At 44.3% G+C, this 14,481-nt stretch overlaps 1 protein-coding gene across 2 annotated transcripts in view; it reads right to left on the bottom strand.

Annotated features, from left to right (window-relative positions):
- Window positions 1-14,481, bottom strand: part of B2M (beta-2-microglobulin) — a 69,173-nt gene that overhangs the window by 25,990 nt on the left and 28,702 nt on the right. For both annotated transcript variants that reach the window (XR_013598591.1, XM_078652453.1), the window contains exon 2: window positions 11,865-12,140. Coding sequence is in view for 1 of the 2 variants with exons in the window: in XM_078652453.1 (XP_078508579.1) it covers window positions 11,865-12,140 (276 nt within the window). In the remaining variant the exon portion in view is untranslated. The remainder of the gene's footprint in view (window positions 1-11,864; window positions 12,141-14,481) is intronic.

A 14,481-nucleotide genomic window follows, 5' to 3' on the forward strand; every position in this document is an offset into this window, starting at 1 on the left:
ACAGTAAGTGTCGAGTTACTCTGGTACTTCCACACACGCGATCCATTACCAACAGCACTTTCTGGTGGATAGAGCCAGGAACTGCCTTTCAAATCAAAGGTGTTGATTGGATAGAATACAAACTGACAGATGCATCCCGTCCATTCCTCCCGCTATACCGCACCCATAACCCATGTGCCACACCATGACTTAACAAATTAATTTAACTAGCACAAATTAAATGCCCCTGTCTCTGTGTGGGTCACTATTTCTTATAAAAGTTGTTAAAATCTGTTGTCCACAAAAAATGTTTGGGAAAAAGTCACCTGCTATTTTTCTACATTCTGTGTGTCCGCTACAACGAGTGATGCTGCTGTTATGTAGCTACAGCCCCGTGACAATTTTATTAGCTCAATAAAGCACTGACCTGTCAACCAACATCAAAGTGCACATTATGGGACTTGTCGTTTTTCTTTTACCCTGCAAGTACAACTCAAAATCCGAACATGCTAGATCTTGTCGGCTAAAATGTCTGGGCTGATCGAATCTGATGTGTGCAAGGGGACAGTCAGAAATATTTTCATTATGCTATATTGGTATCTGGAATGAGTTTTTTCATGGTTTCACCTTTTCCGTTCTTCATTTCATTTGCATTGCATTTTAGCTTCAAACTTTCCAAAAAATACTCGGGTGTGTCTCTCTCCTTTGGAGGCAAGAAGTCTGTATTAATCAATATTTAACTGCCGACACTGATCTGCAGTGTTTCCATTTCAGAGTGGTCTTCTCAGAGTTTAAAGGTGTACACTGACGCAAAAGTATAACTGAACCTTACAAAACTAGGTTTCTGTGAAGATTGTGTTGCTATGGTACAACAGGAATAGGCATCGACCTAGTACTTGCATTAAAGGGTCTCTAGCGTCATCCTTTTTTTTTTTTTTTTTAATCCTCATATTGCGAAAAAACTTTATGTGTATGGAAAAAATTTGGATTCTGCCTCTCAAGATTCTGTACCGCCACTGCCCCATGTTCTCTCTTATCTGGGGAGTTTTCCCTTATCTTGCTCAGTCAAAGGAGTTCCTTTTTCCATTTACATATAAACATATCTGTAATCAAAAGGAGGGGAGCTAGCCACCTTGGCTACTCTATGAGTATCATACTCATTTAACCAGATTATGCTTTCGCTTAAATCATAGGACAGTGTGTTATTCAGAGGTCAGATATTTTTCCATAATCTCCCAATATTTAAACCTCTTGCTAATTTTTCCCCTTTTATCTAGTTTATTTATCTTAATAGCTGAGTTCATCCACTCTCCATGTGTCGGAGGGGATGGGCCAATCCACTTAATGCAGATCTCCCTTCTAGCGATCACCATTAATACAAAAAGAAGCTTTACTTCCATTACCGTTAGTTTAACATTCTCTGTTGTGCTATCAATACCAAAGAGAATAAGGGTTGTACTTACTTTTAGGTGTTTCTGAAATATCGATTTTAACGTCTTACCAACTTCTTCCCAGAATGTTCTTAAGGATGGGCAACTCCAGAACATATGGACGTCATCTGCCTTTTCTTCTCCACATTTAGGGCACTTTTTGATACCTGCGTTTTTGAATTTTGAAAGTTTTTTTGGTGTCCAATACGCTCTATACAAAGTATAAAGATGATTCTTTTTCAGTGCCGCTGATTTTAATGTTGACCAACATTTCTCTATTGAGTCTTCCCATATACTAGTTAGATCTTCTGTAATCAGGTCTTTCCCCCAGATTTGAACTGCCGTCTGGGAACTTTCATCTTCCTCCATTATTAAAGACCAGTACCACTTGGATATCTCCTTGTTTATGGGTAGGTTTTTTATCATGTCTTTCTCTATAGTTTTGCTATCCTTGTCATGTGTTGGTATTGTCTTTGCCCAGCTGCTTAATTGGTAAAACTTAAATTTTGATATTGAACCATTTGAGATCTTGTGCATTTCTTCCCATGAGATTAAAGTTGACCCATTTAGAAGTTGACCCCAGTATTTGATATTGTTTAGTTTTAAGGGGGTGGCCATGGCGTCTTTTAAGCAGTCCGGTGTACCGGGGGAGTTCCATATCGGTGCCATCGTACTGTAGTAAGGGATATTTAGGATTGTCTTGTCGGCTAAAATGTCTGGGCTGATCGAATCTGATGTGTGCAAGGGGACAGTCAGAAATATTTTCATTATGCTATATTGGTATCTGGAATGAGTTTTTTCATGGTTTCACCTTTTCCGTTCTTCATTTCATTTGCAGTGCATTTTAGCTTCAAACTTTCCCATAAATACTCGGGTGTGTCTCTCTCCTTTGGAGGCAAGAAGTCTGTATTAATCAATATTTAACTGCCGACACTGATCTGCAGTGTTTCCATTTCAGAGTGGTCTTCTCAGAGTTTAAAGGTGTACACTGACGCAAAAGTATAACTGAACCTTACAAAACTAGGTTTCTGTGAAGATTGTGTTGCTATGGTACAACAGGAATAGGCATCGACCTAGTACTTGCATTAAAGGGTCTCTAGCGTCATCCTTGCTTTTAAAGTGTCAAATGTCTTCGGTATATGTCTCCATGCCCTTTTCAAGCTACGTTCATAAACTGACCAACTTGTCCGGCAAGGTGAACTACGAAACAAGTTGCAGTCTTATTTCTGAGCCTGTTCTCTAGTTTCAAATCATAACCCTTCGCCTGGGTATCCAATTTTCCGTTCAAGTGTCCAATCTGGTTTCATACTGCGACATCCTATATTTGAAACTCCTGTATCATAGCCAGATCACTATTCTTCTGGTCTCCGTTTGTGCCCTTAAAGGTAAGGTAGCCGGCAATGCTACATCTGTCAGCAACTTGGCCCCTCAATCCCTTTATAGGTAGAGCCTGGGCAGTCCATGCACTGCTCTGTGAGGCATGATGTATTCAGGTATGGACTTGAAGCTCCACCCACTCTCCGCCCATATTTTTTACTGGCTTGTGTCATTGTCCTTTGTAAATGTTGGTTTCTGATTTGTTGATAGGCTTATTAGTGCCTCCTTAATACCATCCTGTTTTCTGTTAACTCCCATTAGAACTGGCCCTTTTACGTGTATCCTACTCGGGAGATTTCATTAGAAGTTTGGAGCGCTAGTTACTTAATTAATATAGGTAGGACTTGCAGGACGCCAGCAATAGCGGCTGTTTCTATGTATTAGCAGCGTGCCATGCGCGGTTTAGCTGTGACTGCCCCCCCCAGCACTCGCGGGATGCCGACCACTTCTATATATTAGCAGCGCTTTCACTGTGGATACCCCTCCCGCCCCCACAGCACTCGCAGGACACCAGCAATGGTAGCTACTTCTATGTATTTATGTATGCCAGCGTTTATACGACTGTGGATGTCTCCCTTCAAACACTCGCAGGACGCCTGCAAGGGTGGCCGCTTCTACTCTCTGCTATCCTTCTGAAGCCAAATAACTGACTAACCTATCTACCACTCAAATTACTTTCATATTTCACTATACTAATTCAACACTAATCCTTTATGGGTCACGGAGTAGCGTGCTACTCGCTGAAAAAGCGCTTCAACGCCTTGTCAGCGGCAGTAAGAGCTGTATAAATACAAATACGATACAATATAGAAGCATCGCGACACAAGATCACTGTGATAAGTCACTGAAGTCTTTGATTTCAGCTCTTGGTTTCTTGAAGCATGCTCTTCAGTTACACCTGAGGGTTGGCTTAATGCGTCCAGCTGCTGCGGACTGGTCAACTAACTAAAAACTCTGTAATATCAAAACAAACTGACCTATTCATTGGGATTGTCCATCCATCAGTTTTACTAAGTCACTGAATCAACCTGCTAAAAACACCTTCAGACTCAACAAGTCGATTCAGAATGAATAAAAAAAATAATAATCTCCACACGGTTTCAGTTGAACTTCTAGTCTCGGGTCTTATTTTTATGGTTAACTCATTCATCTCTTGCACGCTGCTCAGATTTCAGTTTTAGAGGTTACCTTTTCTGCCTCAGCACAGGAGATCAGTGTTACAGCAAACAAATGATGGACGGAACGCTGACAATGCAAACATTCTCCCCCAGTCAAAAGATTTGGGTTCAATCCATCTTTCTTTTGCCCATTACGCCACCCCAGTTTGGACCCAGCCATATGCAAATCAGTCTTGACCCTGTGCCCCATGGGAACAGTCCAGACCAAACTGCCAGGCCAGGTCCTCCACAGACAGGAAACAAGAATCCTGGGACCGGTTTCAGGGTATGTCATATTTCTTCAGTCAGGCTAGCTTGAATCCAGTGGCACAGTGAGCAAGGGACCCACGTCTGGGCATACCCATCCCACTTAGGGCGAAAAGTGTTACAGCAAACAAATTGATGGACAGAATGCTGACACTGCAATCATTCTCCCCCAGTCAAAAGATCTGGGTTAAATCCATTGATATTTTGCCCACTACACCATATGGCATATGGCTGGGTCTAAACTGGGGTGGCATGGTGAGCAAACAAACGATGGATTTAACCCAGATCTCTTGACTGGGGGTGAATGTATGATTCCTTCAGCATTCTATCCATCATTTGTTTGCATAGCACTAAGCACAGGGGATTGGCCTTTGGCTAGATATCTTTGGGAAGGGCTCTATAGGTTCCAGCAGATTGATTCTTTCAGGCACCTGGGATACATTGGACCATGGTGCTTGTTACAACTGCCCGACAGAGGGTGCGCTTGCGTAAAAACGATTTCTAGCTGGAGGCGTTACACCTCAGGGAAATGACTTGTGTCCTAGTCACCAGTATCATTATGTGCATTAGCTAATTTGAAATTTATGAGGTCACCAAGAGGTAATCCACATAAGAGTCCGAGTTTTAATGTTTGCTCTCTGAAGAAAGCACCTAGAAGCGCCGCTGGCAGAAAAGGCGAGGGTGCGCTTTCACTGTGGCAATGCAATAGGTCTCGCATCTGCGAGAGTTTGAGCTATTGGCATTGTAAATGACAATGCTTTTTATTTATCTATTGTAAAATCCAACATATAAATTAAAGACGTTGTCATTTACAATGCCAATAGCTTAAACTCAAAAAATTCGAGACCTATTGCATTGTAAATGCTAGTTTGGAGTATTGTAGGCAGCTGCATAGTAGTCATTATTGCAGTGCTGCCCTGTAGCTATAAGGTTTCCGGGAGGCGTTTCTGAAAAGGAAGACATGTCATTATGCCAAGGATCAGTCATTTCTCGCCTTGACAGCTGATGCATAGAGGCAATCTTTTTTGCTGTGGTATACTACACACACTTCAGAGGCTCAATGCAGCTACAGAGTGTTATATTCAGTTCCCTTCACTCAATCCCACAGTGCGAGCAACCCAGCAAAATGAAACTCTTGCTCCTAGTCGAACTGATATGACTGGCATGGGGGCAACTACAGGGTCGGATTGGTAAGGCGGGCACGCAGGCAATGGCCGAGGGGCCAGTATCAAAGTTCCAGCTTTGGGCTGCTTTTTTGGCAGCATGTGGGGCTGATTTGGGCTGTGCCTAGTGTGTTTAGATGTCGGTATCAACCCAGTGGGGCCTGAGTGGCATTTTTGAAGGCAGATGGGAGTCTATTACCTCCCCTTTATCAACGGGCAGAGGTGTCACTCCCTTTCACTCACTGGGCCGGCCAATTAAAGTCTGCATACTGAGCGGGGGCAGGGGGCCCGAACAGGAAGAGGCCTCGCTGTTTTTCAGGTGTAAAATAAACGGTTGTATGATTTTACAACGAATTACGTTGTAACACATGCCTTTACCACGCATGCGTTACAACAGAATGCAGTCACCACGCACATCCTTTACCACGAAAATACCTTTTACACGCATACTTTTTCAACGATTTTCGAAAATATGCATGTAAATGGTATTTTCATGTTAACAGACTTTCACCCTAAAAATGTACTTTTTTTTAATTTAACTCTCTGCTAGAACACCCATCCATTCCTCCTTACCTCTCCTCTCTTTGTTTTTCCGTGGTGACGTTGTACGTCATTAAGAGGAAGCGGAAGTGTTTTTCCGTTACCTCTTAAGACGCCGATCTCCTTCACTTTTTTTTTCTCAAACAGGTTCGTCTTTTTCTTTTTAAACCCACGCTTTTCTTTTGTTGGGGGGAGACCCCCCAAACCCCCCCTTTATGTTTTTTTTTACTTTAGCACACATGCCTTTACTACGTTTTTCGTAGTAAAGGTATGCGTGGTAAAGGCTTCTCGTTGTAACCACGCATGCGTTGTAATGCATGCGTGGTTATGGTGTGCGTGGAAACGGCCGCGTTGTAGTGGCCGTTTCCCAAAATAAACTTGCTGAAGCAGCGTTTTGCGGAAAGGCAATATGCAAATGTGGGCCACTCTTCTTTTGCGTGCCCGGGCTGATTTCTAATCCCAATCCATCCCTGGGCACCAACAGACAAGTTTGAAGAGCAAGTGCCATGTAAACTCAAGCCTCTCTGAATCCCTGGGCATCCAGACAGGGCAACGACTTAGCCGGTCATTGTGAATAAAAGAAAGTGGCCAATCATCGGCGTTTCCATCGCAAGTACTTTTCAGTTTTCGAGCTGAATGGTGCAGGCAGGGGCGGGCTGGGCGCAAGGTCGTCTCGATGTATTCTATCACAGGATGGGTGGGGGGAGGGGGCAGTGAATTAACAGTGAAAGCCCGGAGAAGGATTCAGCTTGGCTCTAAGAGCCCATGTATGCGCCGAGCCATAATCATATCATGTGACTCATTTAACAAACAATGTCAAAATATGATAATGGTTCTTCAAAATTAAAGTGTATTTAATTAACATGTGGAAATGTCCCACCTGGTACAATAAATTATATCACTGCATTTGAGAGTCATTCATTGAAGGAGCTCCCACTCTGAAGAAGTCTATTGAACCAAAAGGCAAGTTATTTTTCAAGAGCACCCTTTAGATAGCCTTGATTCTTATTATACACAAAACAGGTTTATATTGAGGTTTGTGAAGAATGCATATCTTGAACTTGTGTATTTGACTGTGCTCTAGTAAATGATAATGAAGAAAAAAGAGGGTTGGTGAAATAAAATATTTGCCCAGGATCACGCAATTGGGGTAACCAGGATTAATCTGAGGATTTCTGGGTCTATACTGTGCAATTCAGCCAGCTGGGTGTATCTTTCTCAAAGGGTAATGCTGTGTCTTTAGTTCTTCTCATGGAAGGTAGTGTTTTGAGATTTTTTTAGAACGCCGTGTTTGACTCAAGCATACATGCTTTGTTGATTTGTTTCTGTTAAAAAGTAATAAAGTTTCTGTCACAGCAGTGTCAGGGGAGCTGCAAAAGGAAATGAAACACCGCAAGGAGGGAGATGAGGGGTCTCACATAATAAAAAGAGACGGCAGATAAGAGGGGGTACCACTGACTATAGTTTTATCGCTCTCGACATGAATCCGTCTCTCATGGGCCTGATGCTTTAAATGGGCCGGTACAGGTACAGGCACTTTTAAGGGCGAGCCCTCGTGATGCACTGCGTAGCAGTGCTCGCGTAGGCGAGCCGTTTTGTAGGGGTTTTCAAAATGGACATGGAAATTCCTCACAGCGCGTGCGTGTTATTTCGTAGGTCCATTTTGATTGGGCTTGAAGTGCGTGCTGTTTTTTAACAGAGCACACAATAGGCCATAGGCGGTCGCGTAGCTCCGCCCATGGCCTATTGGTGTCTGTTACGCGCACCAAAGCCCATATGTCTCCAATTATCTTGCCGACACGGGCGAGATAATTGAAGACAAATGCCTGCAGTGGCGAGTGCGCACCACTCACAGGCTTTTTACTATAGCGATCGCGAAAGCGATCGCTTTCAGTACTGCTTGTTTCATATGTTTTTTATCCGGCATTAAAGCACATCAAAGGGAGCAGAAGGAGCCGTGATGGAGTTCTGGAGAGAGATAAATTGAACTCTTTTACCTCCACAGAGATAATTTGAGTTATAAACAGCCGGCTGACAAAAGCATCAGCTGACTCACCGAGGTGACGGCATCCCCGAGGCGGATGCGATATCACCAGATGAATGCACGCGTGATTTCATGACTGGTAGTTAAATATATAATGCGTGGGATAACGCATGCTGCACATTAAAGCAAAGGATTGGCAGTCAATTCAGCTACTCAGATGGATTTTGCTGGGCGCTCACACATGGGGACAGATAGATAGTGTGCCCTGCAAACAAGAAGTGACTCTATTCTAAACACTTGTTTTTTTTCCTAGTTTCATATTTTTGTGTTTAGCCAGCATCCTTTTCAAAATAATAAAGAACCACTAGAGAAAAGGCACCTACCTTCACTACAAAAATAGCAGCAGGCTAAAAAGACCTCTCCCACCACCTTCCGTCTTTTTTCTCAATTATTGCCCTGCCTTCCTAGCATCATTTATTGAAAAAAAACAGCTGTAATTCCCCCCCGGCACCAGCCGCGTCCCTACCCGCACCAACCCGGGAGAATTTCGGGGCATTTTTTATCTGAAAGAAACACCAGCCCGGGCGTTAATTTCACAAGCCCTTTCTTCGCCGCCCCCGTCAGCGGAATAACTCATCATGTGGCCGCTCTAGACCTCAGCATCACCCTTTTAGGTCATAAGTGATCATGAAATCATGGAGACGGGCACGCAGGGACCGCGTACCTCCATATATAGTAAATCATGCCCTGGCAGCAAGCAGGTTGTTGTGTTCGATGCACGGTATTTACACCCTCCATTGAACGGATATTGCTCTCAGTGCCCGCCATCCCCATTGGTCTCCATCGCTAACCTGTCAAGCACTTGCATCCCTCTTTGCAACAGTGTTTGGGCACCACAGGGAGGTGGCATCGCCATGGTGCCATAGTAAACGCTTTGCCCGTGCAATAATTCTCTTTCCTCCTCGCCGCAGAAGCCACCTTCACTGTCAACAAATCACAGGTGACGGCCCCCTCGCCATTAGACACGCAAATATTCGAGAATCATGAAGAAAACATATCAGAGAAACCTGTCATGGACAATGGGAAATGCCCAGAATAGGCAAACAAACACAGGTTCTGTTCCTACAGCCTGCACGCCGCTTCAGCAGTCTGGCGCACACAAACACACACTTGTTTTTTGTGGAGAGCAGATCTAATGCCCTTTCCAATGCTTGTCTTACATATGCCCAGCTTGCCCTCAATTCCATAATGCACCAGCGACAAAAGTGATAAGGCAGGGCACATTTAAAATCAATGATTTTCTTTTGCTCACAGTGAAACACGACCATAAACACCTCAGGTTTGCTTCATTTATCACCAGTATGTAAAAAGTGCCGTAAAGGTTAGCAGTAGAGCGTGAGGAAGGCAGGGGTAGGATGGGGAGTGCTGATCTCTGCTGTTCCGGTTATGTGACGTCTAATCCTGGTGGAGTAGGATACCCTGTTAAAGAGCTTTGATCTGCCGATGTCTGTGCAGCGCTACATCTGAGCACCCAGGAGGGTGCAGCTTCAGTACAGCTAAGGTAAAACTGGCAACAAGTTTCATGAAACTAGTAATCCCAATTACACCTATTTTTTTTATACAAATATACATTGCTATACTCCGATCCAAAACCACCCCCTTCTTCGAGCATGATTTACAGTCCTCTCACTTTTCACCCATTCCGTGTTCAAACTTTACATTCCTTCTGCCCTAACCGCTCCATCCGCAGGACGTTGTAACCTCATGGCAAACACGCAGCCTTGGCCCCACTCTGCTTCTCAACCCAAAGTATACATCTTATCTTACTTGGCCTATATATGTTATCTGTGTTGACTGCTACCATAAAACCTGTGGGGATGAAGAATGAGGTAGTGGTGACCGACCTTCAAAAATCAGCATCCAGTGGCTCTCGAAAATGTGGCTATTCCTTCATGGCAGTGGCGGCAGGTGACTCTCGAAAATAGTGGGGCGTTTATAGGGTACTTTCTCCTGCTGCTACCTTAACATTGTTTATTTATTTATTTTTGCAGTTTTTACATAATGCGAACTCGCCCAACAGGATTGGAGCGCTTTGCATGAGCACCATTACATTACATAAAACACACCACAAGAAGTTATATAGTAATAATAATAAATAAACATAATAAATAAACATTCAACTTACCTCAGCAGTTGACCTTCTTTGCACGTGTGCGGGCCGACTCTGAAATCCACTGCATCACGCGCTGAATAGAAGAGCTGAGCAATGCATGCCGGGCGGGTAAAGTGAAACTAAACACCATGCATCCCAGCCAATGATAGTACTGCTTTCATGGTGTTTATAATAGTAAACAGCATAAGTGCAGTGTGAGGATTGGCTGGGACGGGCAACCACAGTGCTCCATCTGAGAACGATGGAGCTGTGTATTTGCTTCCCAGCCTCCCTGACAGCTATGACTGGGGAAGCCTGAACTGTACATGTCGGGCAGGCATAAGCAAAATACCAGTCACCCTGACATGTGTGGTTCAGTTAAGAAACACTAACTGCTGGGTGCCAATAAACAACACCTACCAGTAAAACAAGCATTGGCATCGCCAATAAGTCTCGTTTTTATCTATCTATCTCCCTCACTTACTTTTTTGTATTTGTTCACCCTCTCTGTTTTCCCATTGTTCTCTTGGTAATTTAAAAAAAAATGTAATGTATGTTTCCTTCCCTGTACATGCCAGCCCACCTCCCACACCTCTCTGTCATGGCATCCCCTAACAGTGACATCCCCTCTTGTGTGCATATCTCTGTCTGCGTGCGTTTTTTGCTGTGTGTGCGTTTCTGTATCTGTGTCTGTGTGTGCATCTCTATGTGTGTGTTTCTGTCTCTCGGTGCACATCTCTGCCTCTGTGTGGGTGTCTCTATCTGTGTGTATTTTTCTGTATGTGCGTCTCTATCTCTGTGTGTGCGCGTCTCTATAGGTGCATTTGTCTCTGTAAGTACGTCTCTTCTCTGTGTGTGCATCTTTGTTTCTATGTGTGTCTCTGTCTGTGTGCGCGTCTCCGTATGTGTGTCAGTCTCTATGTGTGTGTGACTGTCTGTGCGTCTCTGTGTGTATGTTTCTATGTGCCTGTCTGTATCAGTGTGCGTTTGTGTGTGTTTGTCTCTATGTGTGTATCGGTGCATGTGTCTCTCTGTATGTTTGTCTCTGTGTATATGTCTACTGTTAGCCTCACTGGCAATGTAAACATGGCATGGGAACGCTATAATACACATACTTACTCCACAGATACATACAAACCGGCTATTCCCTAACACACACAGTACACAAACCAGCAAACATATCCAGCTAAATATAAACAATGCCAAATTCTCTAACTCTAACTAATGCGAGACCTGTTGCATTGCAAATGCTTGTTTTATTTTGAGAGGGAGAGTACCGGCACTTGTCAAAAGAAATGCTATACTTTTAATTGTAGAGTACCGGAAATTCTCTAGTAAAGAGTACCTGCACTTCTATTTTTCCATTTCAAGCACTGCATGAGCCTGCACATGAGAGAGCGGGGAGAAGGAGGCGGTGGGGTTGGGGTTGGGCCTGCCCTTGACTGACACACAGCTGGGAAGCCACACCAAATCGACTTTCCTCTTTCTCCGACAGCAGGGCAGATCAAAGTGCAGGTCGTTCTTTGGCTTGGACTTTGGCACCATCACCGCCATGTACATTACCATCCATCTGGCCAGTCAGTGCTGGGTGTCTAGCCAATCAGAGACCTACAAAAGTACGCCACATTTCTTACAGCATTTCTGATTGTCTGTGAGCCCCAGAGTCCCACACCTCGTACACTGTTTACGTGACTCAATGACTAGTTATCCGTCGGGCAAAATAGACATTAAATCTTCTTGCCTACCACAAAAATCAACATGTCTTGAGCTATAGGAATCCCCCGCCCCTGCGTTTTTCACCTGCAGGATACTCACCCCACTTGTAGACCTTGGGTTCAGACTGGCCATGAGCCACCCTGCATTCATACTCATCGCCCGAGGTGTAGGTGAACGTGAAGTACTTCATCCATTGGTATTTCCAGTCATTATCGAATGACATATCCGTGCCCTGCGTGTTTTTTATTTCTTCTCCATTTTTCAGCACAGCCACTTTGATGTCCGGTGGATGAAAGCCACGTACCAGACAAACCCCTGTGTTTTCCTTTCCTTCCTCCAGTGGGCCAGTCGTGTACATATTCACTTTGGGAGGATCTGCATTGGCAGGAAAGAAAAACATGTCAATGTTACCAGGAAACACCACCTCCACCTTCACCTCCCCCACTCTCCTCTTCACTGCCCTATGCAAAGAAGTACCATCCTGATAAACCCCCCACTCTATTCCACATTATCAGACCTTCTAAAAACCTCTTACACTCCACCCTCAGCACAGAAAACGTTCTTTAATTACGGCTCCACTATCAAAAATATTACGGGGCATATTTACAAGCCCCTATTGCCAGAGGAACGTCACTTTTAGTGACGTTCCTGTGGCGATAAACCCTTCGCCTTATTTACAAGCGGTGTAACACGACCTTGTGAATAAGGCCCCCCTTTTACACAGCACTTAGAGGGAACGGGGCGGGCAATGGGTGTTGAGGTGGGTGTTCCGACGCTACACCCATTTCTTTTTGATGTTGTCCCCTATTTACAAGGGTGGCGTAAATAGGAGGCAGCGCCAAAATTAAGACCAGGGAAAACCTGGTCTTAATAAGGCCGAAACAAGGAAAAATGTGTTATTTCTCCTTTCTTTTGCTGTTACACAGAAACGGCAAATAGTCATGAATGGTTGTTTATGTGCAGGAAGATGTGCCTTCCTGCACTTAAACAACCATTTACAATTTGCAACGTCTATGTGTGCTGCACAATGCAGCAAATATAGAATTTACAAATCGCCATTCTGGATTGTTTATGTACAGGAAGGGACACATTCCTGCACATAAACAATCATTTCCTCAACTCAGGCACCCTTGCACTATGGTGCAAGGATGAGTGCATTAGCGATAGGCAGCTAAATTTAGCACCAGCGCAGGGAGAAAAGCAAGGGTGCACCGTATTATTGTAAATTACGGTGTATCCCTGCATTTCTAAAGTGACTGCGTGTAGCTTTATCAATTTTGGAGCTAACCCGGGATCCGCCACTTTCTTATACACATGCCCCCATTTTTCTACTGCAAAGATATTCGATTTTAGCATGAAACGTGTGTCATTAAAATAAATGAGAAGATCCCATCAAATCCACACTTCTACAATGGTATTCTGTTCGGCAAACACATCATGAAAAGCTTATACACATACATTCATGATCGTTAAACGTGTGTTTCATTCCTGGTTGTCTTTCAAAAATAAACACAGTCTTAAAGTTCAGAGATCTGAAAGGACATTTTACCATTACTTATCAATTGTTTATTCAGAGGGCCTTTAACCGACCTCTGACTAAAATCTTGTAAAAACTCAAAGTATCAGATCAGAAGTTAGAGAGGACTTAACCGGGGTGATCAAGACAGGCTGGAATGACATCAGCATCCTCCTTAATCAAAGGCTCTTGTAAGGCTTTCGGCCTTCACTGAATGCTGCGAGGGCAGTGTTTGCTCTTGAACAGACAAGACAGTTGTCCATTATGACAGGAACAGCAGGCTTGCTATTTCACATGCCACAAAAGACCCTATTATTCTAAAGCAGGTAAGCGAGGTGCGTAATTAGGCATTTTATTTATTAACTAGCTAGCAGGGCCGGCTTTAACTCTTGTGATGCCCTGTGCAACTATGTCCCAATGACCACCTCTGCCACGGTTTTCCTCACTACCACCATTTAACAGCGCCGCTCAAGTCTCCATAACCACTGACTCTCAGATTCATTTAGTTTTATAGCGCCACTCATACCAGTGTAAAGTGTCAGAGCACTTTACATCACAAACACATTGCACAGAGACAATCAGTTGCAGTCAGAGAGAGAAAGGTAAACACCAGTTTTGTTGTTAAAACAATAGGCAGCAATTTGGCAGTAGGCAAAGGGCCTGATTTAGCTGAAAGTCCAAAACCGGTCCTAGGATGCTGGTGTCCAGGGAGGACCTGTCCTGACAGTTCGGGCTGGACTGTTCACATTGTGGGCAGGGTCAAGACTAATTTGCATATGGCTGGGTCCAAACTGGAATGGCATGGTGAACAAAAAAACGATGGATTTAGGCCCAGATCTCTGTACTGAGGTGAATGTATGACATTGTTCTGCATTCTGTCCATCAATTGTTGTTTAGGTCGAGCTGGAAAAAGCAATGCGAAGCATTGCGTCCAGCTCGACAACTAATGTTGCCCGCCTCCTGGGAATCTAGGACAGGGGTCAGGCACACGCGGAGATTGGTGTCTGTGGACGCGCAGGTCCAGGCCGGCGCCGTGCACATCTCCTGCCTCAGATTCCCTGAAGTGCGCAAACACACACACACATGCACACACACACACACACACACCCACCCACACACACACGCAGGCAGGCACACACACACGCGCGCAGGCAGGCACACACCCACACACACACGCAGGCAGGCACACACACACACGCA

Source organism: Lissotriton helveticus, chromosome 7 (assembly GCF_964261635.1).
Source record: "Lissotriton helveticus chromosome 7, aLisHel1.1, whole genome shotgun sequence".
Taxonomy (NCBI): domain Eukaryota; kingdom Metazoa; phylum Chordata; class Amphibia; order Caudata; family Salamandridae; genus Lissotriton; species Lissotriton helveticus.